At 48.0% G+C, this 19,389-nt stretch overlaps 1 protein-coding gene across 1 annotated transcript in view; it reads right to left on the reverse strand.

The window, feature by feature from the left end:
* Window positions 1-8,989: 8,989 nt before the first annotated feature.
* Window positions 8,990-19,389, reverse strand: part of ATP1A3 (ATPase Na+/K+ transporting subunit alpha 3) — a 32,793-nt gene continuing 22,393 nt past the window's right edge. The window contains exons 14-20 of the mRNA XM_032227804.1: window positions 19,103-19,226; window positions 18,300-18,301; window positions 17,910-18,002; window positions 10,909-11,039; window positions 10,122-10,223; window positions 9,906-9,997; window positions 8,990-9,018 (exon numbers count right to left, since the gene is read on the reverse strand). Coding sequence (XP_032083695.1) covers window positions 8,990-9,018; window positions 9,906-9,997; window positions 10,122-10,223; window positions 10,909-11,039; window positions 17,910-18,002; window positions 18,300-18,301; window positions 19,103-19,226 — 573 coding nt within the window. The remainder of the gene's footprint in view (window positions 9,019-9,905; window positions 9,998-10,121; window positions 10,224-10,908; window positions 11,040-17,909; window positions 18,003-18,299; window positions 18,302-19,102; window positions 19,227-19,389) is intronic.

Raw genomic sequence — 19,389 nt, forward strand, 5'->3', positions numbered from 1 at the left:
ACCGCCCAAGGTTGCAGTGACCCACAGGATGACCTCAAGCCTTATATACCTGATGACACCGCTCAGTTCCCAGACTCCGAAGGTCTGCAGCTTATTCAGCGCCGCTGCGTCAAAATGACATCTCGCAGGCGTTGTGCCACGGCTGCCCGCGTTGATCTGCCAGAGATGGGATATCGGAAGAGCAAAGCCATCAAGCTGGGTCTCTTCACTGTGACCCTTCAGTAAATTAATCCAGGCGCCTGACATCGGCTCGTTTTTAATAGCTTGGGGGCGTTTTGATATTCGAAGCATCGTTAAGGCTGGTTCACACGGGACATAACGAAGAGGCATCTTCTCTTATGGAAATAGTTTCAAAATGTACAGAAGAGATCTTCTTATTTTTTTTTAAAGCTCCCGTTAAGTCTCCTCTGCAGTATCACTGCCTCGATGGAGCATACGGGTAGCTCTCGACTTGCAACAGTTTCATTTAGTGACCTGTTGTGGCCTGTCGGCCGCTGGCAGTAATTTTTTGCACACCGAACCGGCAGTGATGCCGGCAGCAACCCACCCCTGCTGTGAAGCCATTACCGTGGCAATTCTACTACACTGTGCAGTAGGAGCCATTTTACAGCAGTACAGCAGAAGCCATTTTAAGGCACAACAGGCTGTATCTTAACAGAACACCCCCTCCCCAAGGGGTGTTAGAAGTATCATACCCCCGCAGTATTTTTCCCAGAGAGTTAAGACATCTGTGTACCACATTTGCTTGAAACACACACACACACACACACACACACACACACATATTTAGTGTCACAACCCCTGGTATGCCCAAATATGGGAGGAGGCATACTGCTTCCTTTCTCTGTCTATCGGCTCATCACAAGAGACCATCCAGACAGAAAGCTAATATTTTTACTGTTGCCTTTGTTACATTTGTGTTGTATTTGAGCTAATAAATAAATAAAGGGAGACTAGTATAGATCTATTTCAAGCTATTTAGCTCTCATCGGCTATCAATCCCAGTAAGGGTATGGCTAGCTGATGAGAGCTAAATAGCTTGAAATAGATCTATACTAATCTCCCTTTATTTATTTATCAGCTCAAATACAACACACACACACACACACACACACACAATAAAGGTGGGATATAAATAAATAAATAGGGAGTATTTCAGGAGAGGCACAAGAAACATGCCTTAATTATTTACAATGAGAGGTGATTTTCTTTCAAGAGCACTCACGTAGGAACACAACATTTTTACACCCCATCCGGGTGTAAGTGGAGTGTGCAATTAATGGTTTTTCTTGGGGCTGCCAGAAATAGGGTGCAATATCTGGAATGACCACCAGATGGCAAAGGACTCATTGTACCGTGGTTATTTAAATGTTGACAGCTCAGGTGTGGGTGGCCCAACATATTCATATTCAACATATTCAAAAAATGGGCGATGGTGGACATATTTACGGGCCTTCCTCCCCATTGCATTAACAATTTCCAAATAATATGAAAATATAATTCCCTTTCTTCCTTTTTGCAATGGACATTGTGTTTTTTTTTCCTTGCAACCAGTGCCCTGTTTTTCAATCCTGGTCATTTGAAGATGGGTGGGCTTCAACTCCCAGAATTCCCCAGCCAGCTGGCTGGGGAATTCTGGGAGTTGAAGTCCACCCATCTTCAACAACCAAGGTTCAAGAATTCCGTTCCAATCACTACTGACTTCCCAATCAGATGTCCACCAATTGTGATGAGCTACACAAGCACCCCACTCCAGTTGTTAACACACTAGGGTTGCAATTATGGAGTTCTTATTCCTCCTTCCTAGATGGCAACATATTGGGAAAGCCAGCATCTTAAGGTTGTGTGTGTGCCTATTTTTGAATCAAGTGGGATTAAGGTAAAGGTTCCCCTGGCACATAAGTGCTAGTTGTTCCCAACTCTAGGGGGCGGTGCTTATCTCCATTTCAAAGCCGAAGAGCCAGCGCTGTTCGAAGGCATCTCCATGGTTATGTGGCCGGCATGACTCAACGCCGAAGGTGCTCGGAGCACTGTTACCGTCCCACCAAATTTTTTTCTACTTGCATTTTTTACGTGCTTTTGAACTGCTAGTTTGGCAGAAGCTGGGACAAGTAACAAGAGCTCACTCCGTTTACACGGCGCTCGGGATTCGAACCGCCGAACTGCGGGACTTTCTGCTCGACGAGCTCAGCGTCTTCACCGCTGAGCCAAGTCCATTCAAAACGCGGCGTTTTTAATCAGAACTCTTTCCAAAACAAGGGTGGTAATTGGCTTATTTTTAGCACGTAATGCAGCCGAGGAAAATCTGCAGATAGCATCCCTCCTCCCCTCCTTCCCCCCCACCACATTATTCTCCTGTTCAGCCACAGGAGATCAGATGAAATGGTGGCCTGCTTTTTTTAAAAAAAAAACACCCATTCCTGCTCTTCTCTTTTCAGTGCTCACCATTCTTGCATTCCAAAAGGATGGCGCTTAAGGAAGGAGAGAGGGTAGGAAGGGAAAGAGGAAGAGTAGGAGCAAAGGAGAGGTAAGGGAAGAAGGAAGGGGAAGGAGAGGAGGAAGGAAGAAAGTAGAGAAGGGAGAGAGGGTGAAAAGAAAGAGGTAAGGAGAGGAGGATGGAAAGGAGAGAAAGAGGAGGAGAGAGGGTAGGAAGGGGATGAGGAAGAGCAGGAGTAGGAGAAAGGTACAGGAAGAAGGAAGGGGAAAGAGAGGAGGAAGGAGGAAAGTAGAGAAGGGAGGGAGGGAGAAAGGGAAAGGGAAAGAAAAGGAGGATGGAAGGGAGAGAAAAGGAAGGAGAAAGGGTAGGAAGGGAAAGAGGAAGAGCAGGAGCAAAGGAGAGGTAAGGGAAGAAGGAAGGGGGAGGAGAGGAGGAAGGAAGAAAGTAGAGAAGGGAGAGAGGGTGAAAAGAAAGGTAAGGAGAGGAGGATGGAAAGAAGGAGGATAGAGGGTAGAAAGGGAAAGAGGAAGAGCAGGAATAGGAGAAAGGTACAGGAAGAAGGAAGGGGAAGGAGAGGAGGAAGGAAGAAAGTAGAGAAGGGAGAGAGGGTGAAAAGAAAGAGGTAAGGAGAGGAGGATGGAAAGGAGAGAAAGAGGAGGAGAGAAGGTAGGAAGGGGATGAGGAAGAGCAGGAGTAGGAGAAAGGTACAGGAAGAAGGAAGGGAAAAGAGAGGAGGAAGGAAGAAAGTAGAGAAGGGAGGAAGGGAGAAAAGAAAGGGAAAATAAGGTGGTGTTACAACAGGAGGAAGGGATGGTAAACAAAGCAACCCAAACTGTATATTATAGCCTATTAAATGAAATAATAAATGTATAAGAATGATAAATGTCAAAACACTTGTAACCAAACGACATGCTGTATGCGATGATGGGTTTTTGTTGTTTTTTTGGTGTGTTTTTTTTTCCTGTTTTCTTTTGTTCTTTGTCATTTTTTTATTGTTGTGGGTATGTGTTGTCTATGTAACAAAAATAAAAAAGAATTATTTAATAAAAGGATGGCACTTAAAAGTCATTTTCCTTTCCCCTCCCCACCTCTTTCCTCCGTCCTTCGCTCTGCAATTCCCCCCTGTGCTTCTTCACTCTTTCCATGTCACACCATTTCCATTTATAGAGCTGCTTCATCCCCGACCCGTGACTCAGAGGAACGAGAGTTGGTGGGGTTCATATGAGCAGCTCTTCAACCCCTCCCCCCCCTCCCCAGGAAGGGTAGGATTTGCAAGGCCTCTCCGTTAATCCAGGCAGGAGGACATCATCATCATCATCATCACCATGGTAGCCCTGTGTTTCTTATTTTCCATCCTTCCGCTCCCTTGTGACCTTCTCCTCCTCCCTCCCCCCCTGATGGGGGGGAAAAAAACCCCTCCCCATCCTAATTCAATTACAGGAACCGCATTAAGCAGTATCTTAATGCAGCAGACTGCTAAGCCAAGAGGGGTGATGGAATAAATAGCCTTCAAGGGAAACTAAGGTAGAATCTTGAAAAAAGATCCCAGAGTCGAAATGTTAGAAGCCTGACAAAGCATTAATTCCCTCTAAGTGTTTTTCCTCCTTAGAGACAGATGAACAGAATTGGAAGGGACCTTTAGGTCATCTAGTCCAGGGGCCTTCAAACAGCTTTAAGACTTGTGGACTTCTAACTCCCAGAACTCCTTCTCCAGTCATGGGAGTTTAGGAATTCTGGGAGTTGAAGGAGAAAATGCGACTCACTTCAGTAATAGAGTGGTCAAAAACCTGGAAGGCACTACCTGAGAATGTGGGTTTCTTTCCCAACCCCCCAAAACTTTTAGCCTTAGGCTGTCTACTGTCGAACTCACCCCATTCTTAAGAGGTCTTTAAGGGGCGTGCATAAGCGCACCAGTGTGCCTACTGTCCAGGGGTGGGTTTCTCGCCCCATTCCAACCGGTTTGGTTGGAACGGGGCCGGCGGCGTCCTTGTGCACACGCGCGGTGCGCGCATGCGTAGTAGCATCTGTGCGATGCTCCAGCTGCTCCTGGAGGATCGCGCAGGCGCTGTATGCGTCCTGCGCATGCGTGGAAGCACAGAACTCGTCAAAACCGGGTAAGGAGCGCGGGCGGGCGGGTGGTCCCTTCGCCGTTCCCGGAAGTTACTTACTTCCGGGTTCGCCGACCAACCGGTTCGCAGGGACCGCCGCGAACCGGTTGAAACCCACCCCTGCTACTGTCCCTGTCCTAATATTCCCTTGTATCCGTATTCCTTTCATGTATTCATCATCATGTCTGTACTTATATCGGTTATCTAATTCATACTTGATGCAAATAAATAAATAAATAAGTCCACAAGTCTTAAACTTGCCAAGTTTGAAGACCCTTTCTTGATCAGGGGGGTGGAATCCAGCAGGTTTTGACAGGTTCCGGAGAACCAGTAGCGGAAATTTTGAGTAGTTCGGAGAACCGGCAAATGCCACCTTCTGGCTGGCCCCAGAGTGGGCTGGGAATGGAGAGTTTACAGCATCCTTCCCCTGCCACGCCCACCAAGCCACGCCCACAGAACTGATAGTAAAAAAAAAATTAAATTGCACCACTGCCCTTGATAGAGACTCTAGAAAGAGTGTAGAGAAGAGCAACAAAGAGGATTAGGGGACTGGAGGCTAAAACATATGAAGAACGGTTGCAGGAACTGGGAATGTCTAGTTTAATTAAAAGAAGGACTAGGGGAGACATGATAGCAGTCTTCCAATATCTATGGGGTTGCCACAAAGAAGAGGGAGTCAAACTATTCTCCAAGGCACCTGAGGGCAGAACAAGAAGCAATGGGTGGAAAATCAACTTTGGGGGTCCTCTCATTTTCCCCAAGCACCAGCAGGCCAGGACAAAAAACAACAACAACAATAACGATGGATGGAAACTCATCAAGGAGAGAAGCAATCTGGAATGGAGGAGATGCTTCCTAACAGGGAGGACAATTAACCCGTGGAACAGAAATTGTGGGTGCTTCAACACCAGAGTCCCAAAGATGCTTTTTTCCAAGAGGCAAGTGGACTTTCTGGTTTTTCTTTGAAGATGTTTCGCTTCTCATCCAGCCGGAGCTGAAGAAGCTTGTTGGGATGAGAAGCAGAACATCTTCAAAGGAAAGATGGCACTCCTCTGGGTGCCATCTACCAGCCAATGCCAGCTGGCTATTACCTGGGGGACGGCCTTCTCTGTGGCAGCTCCGGCCCTCTGGAATGAACTCCCCGCAGGGATTCGGACCCTCACCTCTCTCCAGGCCTTCTGAAAAGCCGTCAAAACCTGGCTTTGCCGGCATGCCTGGGGGTGATGAGTTCCCTCCCCTCTCGACATGTATGGCTGTGCGACTGTTGTCTACTTTTATTATTTGTATTTTGTCTTTTATGTTCCCCCCTTTTTTTCCCCCTTGAATTGTTCGCTGCCCTGAGTCCTCCCGGAGAAGGGCGGCATACAAATAATAAAATACAAATACAATACAATACAAAGTCCAGTTGAAAAAAAAACCTTTGGGACAAACATGGCATTGATGGCTGAGAACCTCCGTAGACATTGATCACTGGAGGTTTTTAAGAAGAGATTGGACAGCCACCTGCTTGAAATGGTCCAGGGTCTCCTAATTAAACAGGGGGTCGGACTAGAAGACCTCCAAGGCCCCTTCTGGCTCTATTCTGATCAAAACGTAATCCCGAGGCCATTTCACCCACATTGGCTAACATTCAGAGCCACGCAGGGTTCTTGAACGAACACCATTTTCAATCCCGGCTTCACATTCTGCAGAATCACCATTTAAGGAGTGGCTGGCTCTAGGTTTTATTTATTGTGTCAATTTTTTTTTTAATTTAGGGAATTTATATGGCCACCCAGTCACTTTCAGTGTCTCTGGAGGGCTTCATTGTAACCATAGTATTTGCATCCTGTTTTTCATTGCATGGAAAGTCTTGGGAGAGCCGTGTTCAAATCCTATGCCCACGGTTGTCTTCAAATGGAACACCTATTTTGTTTTTCTTCCAGAGATTTGCTTTGATCCAGCACAACCCATAATTTTATTGTGTACATCCCATCTTTCTGCATTACAGGTAGAGGGGAGTGTCCCTGTGTGGTCCGCCAGTGGCCAGCAGAGCTGACAGCAGAGTCGGACAATGAGGAGGTTGGGGAGGAACATGGGCCAGTCCTGGAGTCTGGGGAAGGCTCGGATGAGGGCTCTATGTCGGAGGCAGAGAGGGGGCCAGGGCCGTCTGACAGTTATCAGCTGCCTTCAAAGTCAGACATCAGTGAGGCAGAAGAACAGCTGGAGCCTGTTCCCAGTGTGCGCATGTGCAGAGTTTCTAAACGAAGGGAACAGCTAAAGAACAGGGGTCGACTTGGGAGTAAGGCCACAGGTGGACGATGAATGGCCCCTCCCAGAGGAAATAAAAGAGGAGCGAAAGGGGAGTGGAGTTTGCAGGAGACCATTAGTTCACTGCATTGGCTTGTGACTCTCCGAGACTCCTTGCCAAGTTCTGCAGATATCGGCCTGGCAGCTCTCCAAGCCAGATAAGGTCTGTGACCGTAAATCCTCCCTTGAAAGACTTTGCTGGATGTGAACGAGCAGAATTCACAGTCAATTAATAAAAAGGGGTTGGGACCAGAAGTTCTTCTTTCACAAGGCACCTGACACACACACACACACCCCACTTGGCGTAGACAATGAGGCGGCCACATATCTCATATTAAATATTCCACTTCTTTAATTATTTGTTAAATCGGTTGGGTTGTTGTTGTTGTTTGTTGTTTGTTGTTGATTGGTTTCACACGACGACACGATCCCGAAAGGGGAAGGGGAGATGGGACAGAAAACAACGACCTGACATTTATGTCCCCGCTCCCCTCGCCTCCCACCTTACAAAGAACATAAGGGCTGGGTGTGATGTATGGGGCAGCCCCAGAGCGATCAAGCCACCTTCGACCCGCCAGGAATGAGCAGACGCCTTCCCTCCCACCAACTCTGTTTAGAAGACGGGCTCTATGGCAGGGGTCTCCAACCTGGGCAACTTCAAGACTTGTGGACTTCAACTCCCAGAATTCCTCAGCCCAGAGGAATTCTGGGAGTTGAAGTCCACAAGTCTTAAAGTTGCCCAGGTTGGAGACCCCCTGCTCTACGGGGGGAAGGGGCTATGGGCTGAAGCTGCAGGCTCAAGAAACAGGAGCGCGTCTGACCAAGGGGAAGGGGCCACGTTAAGCACCGGTGGGAAGACAGCCTGAAACGTTACCCCACTCCCCTGGGTCAGTTGCGGGCAACCTCCCCCCTCCCCACAAGGCCGTCTGTTCTCCGATGGGCGCAGGGCTGCCCCCTGGAGGGAAGGTGGCTTAAACGGCTGCCCCAAAGATGCTAGCAGAGCAAATTTACATGCAGAAGAAAGAGGTGCCACCCCGTTTTAAGTTTTTCATTTACACATCTACAGAGTCGGACTCGAGGGGTTAGGGTGGAGGGAGGGGGGAAAGTCTCCAAGATCGGCCATTTTTAAGACTCGCGGACTTCAACTCCCAGAATTCCCCAGCTGCCCTGTCTCCCAATCTGGGAACTGATAGTCCCCAGCTATGGCTGGCTGAGGGAATTCTGGGCGTTGAAGTCCACACGTTCTTAGAGCCGCCATGTTGGGTTTTAAGGGAAAGGGGGGGGAAAAATTCCCGCTGCTTTTTCGTCTAAAAATGAAGCGTTTCCGAGGATGTTCGGGAAGCTTTGCTGGGCCGTGAAGTGAATCACGGCGAACCTCTGTCCTTTCTCGTTTGCACAAGCACAGGCACACACAATCACCCGTACACACTCACCCCATGTGCACACAAGGGGAAAGGAAAGGGGGAAAACACATTGGCACTGCTGGGGTTGGGGGGGTGAGTGAGGAGAGCAGGAATTCAGCTCCCCCCTCTTCAAATCTAATCTCTTACTAGCGGAAACAGGGTCATAATCCTTCCTGCTGTCCCCCCCCTCCCCTGTTTGGTTGTCATCTCCGAGGCAAGTTTATTTCGAAGTGGCTGGTCCCTGCGTTCAATCCCAGCTCCGGGAGGGAATTTTGAGTGTTGGGAGTTTAGACGTTTTGCAGAGGCTAAGAAAGATGGACACCCCCCCCCACCCTCCCATGGCATGTTTCTCCCCCCCCTCTCTCTCTCTCACACACACACACACACGGGCTCTCTTCCCGTAGCCTGCCTCTAGAAACCGAAGCAGAATTTGGCAGAGAGCAGAAGTGGGTGAGAGGCGGGATGGAAGGGGGGGGGCATGCGTCCCTCCCTTGTGTCCAGAAGGGGGGGGGCGTGCATGCAGGAAAGGATGAGTCATGTGTCCCATCTGGGTGGGGGAGGGCTGGGGGAAAAGGAATTGGGGGGGGGTTGAAGGAGGTTAGGTTGGTTATTCCTCTGTCCCAACGTATGATCTTGGTGTTGCAATCTCTCATAGTCATGAGGAGGGGGGCAAGAGGGAGGGCTAATTTGGGAGGGTCAAGATTCCGCCTCCCCAGCAGGGGAGGCAACCAGCAGTGGACACAGGGAGAGATTCAGTAGTAGGTCTCTTTCTCCACCCATCCTGTAAGAAAAAAGGAATATCCGTAAGGCATTCGTTGCAGAATGGCTGTTCCAAGCCCCCCACCCCTTTCCAAATAGCATCCAGAGCCCTCCTGGCTGTTTTCTCTGATCCTTATTTATGCACCACCCCACCCAGCCTGGGTAAAATGATGAAGGTGATGAAAATAAGGAAAAATAGCCAGTTAGGAAGAACGGTGGGAAAAAATAGCTGAAGAAACTGCTCTCGTTTCTGCAAGGTGGATAAGAGGACCCCCAACATCTGCCCTCAAAACAGAGCCTTGCGTTGAGAAATGAAGGGAGGGAGAAAGGAAAGAGAGAAGGAGAATGGAGAGGAATTAGAGGAAGGGAAGGGGAAGGACAAAGGAAAAGAAGGAAAAAGAAAAAGAGAAAAAAGGGAGAGAGATGAAGGAAGGAAAAGAAAGAAAGGAATGAGGGAGGGAAGAAGAAAATAAAGAAAAAAGAGAGAAGGGAGGAAGGAAGGAAGGAAAAAGAAAAAGAAAGAAAACAGAGAGAGAGGAAGGGAGGGAGGAATGAAGGGAAAGAAAAAAAGAAAGAGGAAGTAAGTAAGTAAGTAAGTAAGTAAGCAAGGAAGGAAGGAAGGAAGGAAGGAAGGAAGGAAGGAAGGAAAAAGGGGGAAGGGGAAGGGAAGGGCTCCAAGTGCAGGACAATAAAAGAGATTTAGTTCATGAATTCCTCAAAGTAAAAACATACTTTGCTTAGCACTGTCTGCAAAATGACCAATAAATGCCAAAAAAAACCCTGAACTAAAACCAGGAAGCCTTATTTTAAAACCCCAGGATTGACAGCTTCTGTTATGTAGGCAGGGATCTTTCGGTAAACCTGGCAGCCCATTCAGGCCCCCAGCCAGCCCTCCCAGCCCCCTCTCACCTCCTGGGTTACGGCGCAATATGAGTTTACGGATTTCATCATAGACAAAGATGAGGAAACTGTAGGGGAAGGCGCAGAACCACCAGCTGGGCCTGGGGAGAGGAGAGAAGGCAGACGTTCAGCCCAAGAGGGTGAGAGCCCCCCCCCCCCCCCGGTCCTCTAGATCCCAACAAGCCTGCCCCTCCCCAAAGTAAAATAGAATAAGCGGGTACTTACTTCAAAGGATGCATCCGGAGAGCCACATCCATCCCGGGGCAGTAAGATAAGAAGGCGGCTAAGGCCGTCTCCTCAAAGAGGCCGAAAATGAGGATCTTGTTTCTGAGAAGTGGGGAGAAGAGATTGAGAGGGAGGGAGGGAGGGAGGGAGGGATGGAAGGAAGGAAGGAAGGAAAGATGGATGGAGAGGAAGATATGGACGGATGGATGGACGGATGGAGATAGGATGATATTAGATGGATGGATGGATGGAGATAGGATGATATTGGATGGATGGATGGAGATAGATGATATTGGATGGATGGATGGATGGATGGATGGATGGAGAGATGGATTGATAGGTTGTGAAAGGGAAAAAATAACGCCAGTACTTATACAGGCTCTGAATCACATTAAAATTGGCATTGCTGCCCAATCATCATCACCCAAGTATCTGAATGGGCCACTCTTCCCACCGAGCATCCCACTTCCCTCGGACATAATAGCTCAGTTCCCACCCGTTTAACCAAGTCAGTGGAAAAACTGGGGGCTTCCTTCGCTCAGCATTCTAAGCCTGTCTCTTTTATTTATTTTGCACAAATCCACTGGACTAGACAGAACAATTAACCCAAAATTAAAATAAGTTTAATTTTTTTTAAAAAAAAGTTTCTGGGAATCAAAATCATTTGATTCCACTGATTAGACCCCACTGCCCTGAGGATTTTGAGGGACAACTTCCCTTCTTGATTGCAAAGTGGGAGTTTTTATGCCCTTTCTTTGGCAAATGGGAAACCTGGCAGCCGCCGTACCTCATGCCCTGCTGGAAGACGGAATTCCTTCTGGTTTTGCAAATAATCAAGTCGGCCCATTGCACCACCACGATGCTGACGAAGAAGGCGGTATGGCAGGTGAATTCCACCACTTTGCGTTGCTCATAGGTCTAGGAGAAAAACAGAAGGGAGTCAAAACATCTGCACCCTCTTTCCCAGGAATTGTCTTGCTTTCTTGCACAACAACCCGCTGTCTCAATTCAAGATTAGACGGTTGGGGGAGATGGACGAGGGGGAGATGAATGTTCCTGCTTTCTTCCTTTCTCCTTGACTCACTCCCCGACAGCTGCTGCAATTATAGTATAGTGTTCTGAACCCCCTTGTCCCACACCCAAACACTCCAAGCCAAAAATACTTTACGGAATTTATTCACAGACAGACAGGTCCTTGGCAGCAAATTGGCACAGATAAAGCAGGGCAGCAATCAAGCACAGTTAAGCCCTGGCAGCAATCCAGCCTGCCAAGCTCACAAAAATGTTCATCAAACAATAGTTAATGCGTTGACTTCTGCACAAGCCATCCTTTTATAGTCTGGAGAGGAGCCTAATGACCACCAGTTGAGTGCAATTACCTCCTGTAACTGCGCAACTGTTCCTGACGCCTATTAGCTCTTCGGTGCCGGGCATCCAGGAACAACTCACTGTTGGCGTCCGGATCACTCTCCCTGGTCTCCTCCCCACTAGTCCAAGGCTCAGGCGCCTCCTGGTGGCCAACCAGCCTCTCGGCACCCTTCTCGGAGTCGGAACCCTGTCCAGGGTCCTCCACATCCTCCAGAGCCGACTCATAGGGCCCCTCGCTGTCAGAGTCTGGTGGCAGCTCCAACAGCTCCTGCTGGGCCACGACAGTATAGTATGGGCTTTATTGTTATTGCATACGTCATGGCACTGAGCAGGGTGTGGATTGCGCTGTTACTTCGGCAAAGGCTCCGTTCCAAATTAATACGAGCGACATTGGCAATATCTATCAGTTGCCAAACTGGATAAAGGATAAACCACTACGCAAACTACAGTTTAGGGGCCCACCGTCTTGAAGCAACATCTCAGAATTTGGAATCGTAGTGGACAATCGCTTGAATGTGAGCCAGCCTTGTGCTCTCAGCTGCGAAAAAAGCCAGCGCAGTCCTAGGCTGCATCAACGGATGAAGAGAATCAAGATTACTTGAAGTTTGAGTATCACTTTATCATGCCTTGGTAAGACCATAACTTGGAATATTTGCATCCAGTTTTGGTCGCCGTGGTTTTAAAAAAAGATGTTGAGACTCTGGAAAGAGTGCAGAGAAAAACAAGAAGGATGATTATGGGACTGGAGGCTAAAACCTATGAAGGACGGCTGCAGGAACTGGGTATGTCTATTACCCAATTCTAGCAGGGACGTGCAGTCATGGGAGGCAGGGGAGGCAGAGCCCCACCACTGTCACCATGAAAAGAAAAAAAAATGTAAAAGGAAAAAGGCTGAGCTAGTTGCTGCCGGAGTCACAGTGGATGACTCTGCTTAGTGCTTAACTGTTTAAAAAAGCCTCTTAAAAATAGCAGTTAGACTTATATACCGCTTCATAGGGCTTTCAGCCCTCTCTAAGCGGTTTACAGAGTCAGCATATCGCCCCCAACAACAATCCTGGGTCCTCATTTTACCCACCTCGGAAGGATGGAAGGCTGAGTCAACCTTGAGCCGGTGAGATTTGAACAGCCGAACTGCAGAACTGCAGTCAGCTGAAGTAGCCTGCAGTGCTGCATTTAACCACTGTGCCACCTCGGCTCTGTCAAGTGACCTCTACAGGAGGAGGCAGGAGAACCACGTCTCCTGCCTCCTGCCATGCCTCATCTAGTCTGACTTTATGATCACTCAAGCAAAGTTAAGCAAGGGTTAAAACCCGAAAAATTCCTTATGTAGATGAGGCACGTGGTTCTCTTGCCTCCTCCTGTAGAGGGTGTTTTTTTAGAGGCTTTTTTAAACAGTTAAGCAGAGTCATCCATGGGGACTCTGGCAGCAACTAGCTCAGCCTGACCTCAGAGCTCTTGCCTTTTTCCTTTTACATTTTTACATTTTCATGATGGCAGGCTGGAGCAGAGTGACATGATAACAGTCTTCCAATATGCGCTTCAGGGTACTGATGACCACCTTTAAAGCACTCCATGGTAGTGGATCTGGGTACTTGAGAGACCGCCTACTGCCGATTATCTCCCTCCGACCGATCAGATCGCACAGACTGGGCCTCCTCCGAATCCCATCTGCCAATGTCGACTGGCGACTACACGGAGGAGAGCCTTTTCTGTTGCAGCTCCGACCCTGTGGAACGACCTCCCCATCGAGATCCGTACCCTCACCACCATCCAGACCTTCCGCACAGCCCTTAAGACCTGGCTCTCCCATCAGGCCTGGGGATAGGTTCCCAATTTACCCGCCCGAGTGTTGACTGTTGAATGCAAGTTGTGTTTTATTATTTTCTTCTGTTCACATATTGTTTGTCTTTTGGTATTGCACCCCCTTCCCTGCGATTGTAAGCCGCCCTGAGTCCCCTCAGGGAAAAGGGCGGCCTATAAATCCTAATAAAATGTCTAAATGTCTAAATATCTAAATGGCTGCCACAAAGAAGAGGGAGTCAAATTATTCTCTAAAGGACCTGAAGGCAGGCCAAGAAACAACGGATGGAAACTAACCAAGGAGAGAAGCAACCTAGGATTAAGGAGAAATTTCCTGACGGTTAAAACAATTAATCAGTGGAACATCTTGCCTCTAAAGTTAATGCTCCAATGCTGAAAGTTTCAAAGAAGAGATTAAACAACTATTTAACTGAAATGGAATAGGGTCTCCTGCTTGAGCAGGGGGGTGGAGGGGTTGGACTAGAAAACCTCCAAGGTCCCTTCTAACTTTGTGATTCTGTAAATCTATACATTTCGGAATGTGATTTGTTGGTTGGGCTTTTATTATAAATTGATGACAATGCCCATTAATTCAGCCCTCCGCTACGGCTTACGCCATCCGGATGAAATAAGATGTGCTTTGTTTCTGCGGGCTTTCACATCCCTTGTGACGTGATGTGTCAAAGAGGGCCCTTCCTGGCCCATCACGGGTTTGTTCTGCATCTGGGCAGCCTGTTTGCCAAGTTCGGCTCTTCCACAGCTTCCTTCTCTTTTAGCGCTTGCCAAATGCAGCGTCTCTAACTTCCCGCAGTTTAGGGCCTCGGGGATGTCTAAATCCAGCTCTGAAATTCGATCGCACTTCCGAGGGCCAACACCCAGCCAAGGATGGAGAGCAAAAAAGACACAGCTTGAGCGGAAGGTATTAAACAGAAAGCCTGCATAACTCAAAGCATCTTTGGCTGCAGAGAGGAGCGTATCTCCTTCTCTCTCCCTCTCTCTCCTTCTCTCCCTCTTTTGCCCCTCTCTGTCCCTCTTTCTCTCTCCCTTGCTTTCTCTTCCCCTCTCCCTCTCTCTTTCCCCCTTCTCTCTCCCACTGTCTCTTCCTCTTTTTCACTCTCTCTCCTCCCCTTTCTCCCTTGCTTTCTTTTCCTCTCTCTCTCCCTCCCCCTCTCTCCCTCTTTCTCCTTCTCTCCCTCTTTTGCCCCTCTCTATCCCCCTTTCTCTCTCCCTTGCTTTCTCTTCCCCTCTCCCTTTCTCTTTCCCCCTTCTCTCTCCCACTGTCTCTTCCTCTTTTTCACACTCTCCCCTTTCTCCCTCACTTTATTTTCCTCTCTCTCTCTCCCTCCCCCTCTCTCCCTCTTTCTCCTTCTCTCCTTTCTCCCCTCTCTTTCTCTCCCACTCTCTGTCCCCCTTTCTCTCTCCCTCGCTTTCTCTTCCCCTCTCCCTTTCTCTTTCCCCTTCTCTCTCCCACTGTCTCTTCCTATTTCTCCCACTCTCTCTTCCCCTTTCCCCCTCACTTTCTTTTCCTCTCTCTCTCCCTCTTTCTCCTTCTCTCCCTCTCCCTTTCCCCCCCTCTCTTTCTCTCCCACTCTCTGTCACCTTTTCTCTCTCCCTCGCTTTCTCTTCCCCTCTTCCTCTATCTTCCCCTCTTCTCTCTCCCACTCTCTCTTCCTCTTTCTCTCTCACTTTCTTTCCCTTTCTCTTTCTCTCCCTCTCTCCCCCTCCCCCCTCTCTCTCTGCATACAGGTAACAACAGAGTTACCTGCATTGTAGTTTAAGGTCACATCCTGGCTACCTCCCTGGTTTTGTTTTTTTTACTTAAGGTACCAGAATGGAAGTGTCTTGTCATTGTCTTTGGGGGAGGGGATGGTTTTTGACTTTACTCCAGGTTATCCTCAGCCCTATTTTCCATAGTGCCTTCTAGATCTTACTCTTCTTAACTTTGTTAAGCTCAGCCTACTGCAGGGGTATCAAACTCGATTCCATTGAGGGCCACATCAGGGTTTGTGTTTGACAAATTGCAAATTTCTACAGGCAGTTCATTCCGACTTTTGCGGAAATTGCCCTTCCATTGACTCAGCTATTAAAAAACGGGGCCTTCCCCAACGAAGGCAAAAGCAAACCAAACCCTGAAATGGACAATGGACTGTCAAAAAGCCTTTGAGAAATTGAAACGGCTCTTTGCCCAAGAGCCCATACTGCAACACTCTGACCCCAAGCGACCATTCATAATCCACATGGATGCCAGTGATGTAGCAATAGCTGCAGTGATATTGCCATGTGCTTACATCTCCAAGAAACTCACCACTACTGAAAGGAGGTGGGCCATTTGGGAGGAGTTTGTGATCAGGTGGAGCCTGATCACGTGGAGACATCTCTTGGAGGGGGGGATATGCCGTTCGAGGTGAGGACTGATCATAAAAACCTCGAAGCTATCCACACCCATCGAAGATTATCTCCCAAACAAGTTCGCTGGGCACAATACTTCCAAAAGTTCAAAATCAACATTAAACACATCCCTGCAGGGAAGAACTTGTTGGCGGATGCTTTGTCGAGAAAACTGCAGTACGACAGTAAGAAGGAAGAAGTCGTTCAACCCATCATTTCTTCCTCCCACCAACAGGTGGCCCAGGTCACCACCCGACACCAAAATAAGCTGATGACATTCAAAGCAGCACTCCCGGCAGACCTGTGGTTCAACAATAACAAGGACATCCTAACAATGAGCGGTGGTTTAGCCTGGAAGGGGTCCAAACTGTATGTCCCTGTGGGGTTGAGGCTGGAAGTCCTACAGCGAAGCCATGATGCAAAATTAGGCGACTACTTTGGATTCCTAAAAACCTTGCCAGGTGTCAATTTTGGTGGCCAAAGATGAAATCGGAGGTGGAAGATTATGTAAAAAGCTGTGCTACTTGCACAACAATGAAAACAAGCTCGGGGAAGCCCCCTGGACTACTACAACGAGTGGCCATCCCTAGCCGACCATAAGAAGAGATCGTCAAACTCCCAGACAGCAGTGGAAATAGAGTAAACTGGACAGTTATTGATTTGTTTTCCAAGCAGGCACATTTCATTGCTTGCTCAGGGCTGCCGTCCACAAAGAAATTAGGGAAAATGTTTGTGAAACACATTTATCACCTGCACGGCGTGCCCAAGAGGATCATTTCAGACCGCGGAGTTCAGTTCACCGCCAAGTTCTGGAGAGAATTCCTAAGATCCATCAGGTCCACACAAGGACTCAGCTCAGTGTTTCATCCCAGCACAAACGGTGCAGCGGAGAGGGCTAATGCGATGGTGGAACAATACATCCGGTGTTATGTGGACTATCAGCAAGACAACTGGTCGGAGTTGGTACCTTTCACTGAAGTGGCATACAACAATGTGGTCCACAGCAGTACTGGATTAACTCCTTTCCAGATTACCAGTGGCATGGAATTTGTTCCCATGCCTGAGCTTCCTACAGAACCTCCCTCCTTCATGTCTCTGAATGAATGGATGGACACACTAAAGAAAGGATTGGAAAATACGAAGAAGGCTCTAGCAGATGCGGCAGAAGCCTACAAGAAGCAAGCTGATAAACACCGCTTGCTCCAAACCCCCTTTTGTGTGAGGGACAAAGTTTTTGTATCTACCAAATACATAAGATTAAGAATGCCTAGTAAGAAATTGGGCCCAAAATTTCTAGGTCCATTTCCAATACAAAAGATAATTAACCCATTTACAAGTTTGACTCAGTCTACCCAGGATTCTAGGGAAAATTTACCCAGTATTTCATTGTAGCTTGTTGAAATCAGTAATTGAGTCCAGTATAAGACAGTCCACTCAAGCTCCCCCTCCTCCTGTAGTGGTACTATCGCTACTACAAAATATATTTCTGTGAGGCCAGCTAGAATCGTGTACCAGAAATGAAATGAAGCACCATTTTGTCAGAGTGATCAGATTAATCTATATATATAAAAAGGAAGTACCACTCACTCATCATGAAATCTCCAGGACCATAAAGCCTACAATCTTGAAATTTGGCACATATGTTCCCCTTGGCTTCTAGGTGCTTGCTAAGAAAGGGTTTTTCAAAACAACCATCAGATCATTAGTATTTCTTACACAGTAATTAACACGCTCTGAGGCTAAGGAGTTCTACTCCCCCTCCCCACCTGAAAAGAACTCTGTTCCAACTGCCAGTTGCCTCACATTCCGTTACCTCAGTTCAAACTGGCAGACGTTCCACTCCTTCACTCAGAAGCGGTCTGGGGCTCCTTACAGTATGAAACGTCAGTACCTCACCAAAATGTCTACACCTTCCACCTATGGAACTGCTTCTGGACTCAAGGCATCGGGACCGATATTCCCTTATGTGTTTCAATCACTTACCACCACTGACCCAATTTCTCCTGCTGAGCCTGATCACATGGTTTTGTCGCGAAGCACAGGTATCCAGCTAGTATCTAATATAACAAGGCAGAAACTCCTGGAGGAAGAACATCTAAAAAACCCATCTAACACCGTGTTCTATAGACTCGTCCAAACAAAACTGGCACTTAACAGGGATTGGATCTCAACCATCCTTTCTGTAAGCAATCCGGGATGCTTTATGTGGTTCTACTGCTTCCCTCTACTTACCCATTGCTGCCCATATGAATCCTCCAAGTCATTGACTGACCGGTCGTCCCAATTAAGGCGGATGCCAACCAGAACAGGGGGCAGGAACCCGTTCTCAGCCAAGATCACAAAATAGGAGAAAAACCCTCCCAGAGCCTGAATCATTCCTGCAAAGGAATTTTGAGAGTTGAGGAAATCTTTTCTCGACCTCAACAACTTTAAGACTTCTTAGAACTCCCAGGCTCCCCCAGCCAGCCGTGCTAAAAGTTTATCGTACTCTGATAAGTAACAACTCAATGTTTCTGTTGTTGTTGTTGTTGTTATTATTATTGTCACTAAAATGTTGTTATTATTCCTGTATTCCTGAGAGCCTTGGTGGCGCAGTAGTCAGGGTGCAGTACTGCAGGCTACTTCTGCTGACTGCCGGCTGCCTGCAATTTGCAGATCGAATCCCACCGGGATCAAGGTTGATTCAGCTTTTCGTTCCTTCCGAGGGAGGTATAATGAGGACCCAGATTGTTGGGGGGCAGGAGGCTGGCTCTCTAAACTGCTTAGAGAGGGCTGTAAAAGCACCGTGAAGCGGTATATAAGTCTAAGTGCTATTGGTGTTTAAGCTACGCACTCAGTGTTTCTGTAGTTTTGACTGATGAGACTTTTATATTTTACAAACTTGCAGATTTGTGTTAATCGCTGAGGAGAAAGGTTTGGTTTCGGGGCTTATAAAGAGCCGAGGTGGCGCAGTGGTTAAATGCAGCACTGCAGGCTACTTCAGCTGATTGCAGTTCTGCAGTTCGGCTGTTCAAATCTCACCGGCTCAAGGTTGACTCAGCCTTCCATCCTTCCGACGTGGGTAAAATGAGGACCCGGATTGTTGTTGGGGGCGATATTCTGACTCTGTAAACCACTTAGAGTGGGCTGAAAGCCCTATGAAGCGGTATATAAGTCTAACTGCTATTGCTATTGCTATGGGAAAGCCAGATTCGTTTAACGACGGTGTTATTAACTTAACACCTGCATGGATTCACTTAACATCTGTGGCAGGAACTGTCGTAAAATGGGGCAAAGCTCACTTCAGAAATTTCTAACTTAGCGACTCAATGACCTATATATAAAGATCCTCTTACTGTGACCAGGCCAGCCCTGTCCGACCCAACTCCTATCTCCTCAAGTCAACGTCGGAGGTCATCCCACCGGGTTGCCTGCACCTGACTCACCAATCTGTCCGTAGGCCATACTGATGAGTCGTTCATTCACCAGCTTGTCACTCTTGGGGTTTCGGGGCTGGCGCTTCATGATGTCGCTCTCAGCTGCTTCGTAAGCCAAGGAGATGGCAGGCACCTGGCGGGAGAACCAAGAATGGAGATTGCACAGATCGCTAGATCACCGGTTTCATCGGACACTTGAAGGTTTAGCTTGTCTCATCCAAAGTCACTGGAGGAAAGACCGGGCCAAGGACCAGAATGAAAGATCCGGCTCCTTTGGGCCATCTCTCCCCCAAATT

Source organism: Thamnophis elegans, chromosome 12, assembly GCF_009769535.1.
Source record: "Thamnophis elegans isolate rThaEle1 chromosome 12, rThaEle1.pri, whole genome shotgun sequence".
NCBI lineage: Eukaryota > Metazoa > Chordata > Lepidosauria > Squamata > Colubridae > Thamnophis > Thamnophis elegans.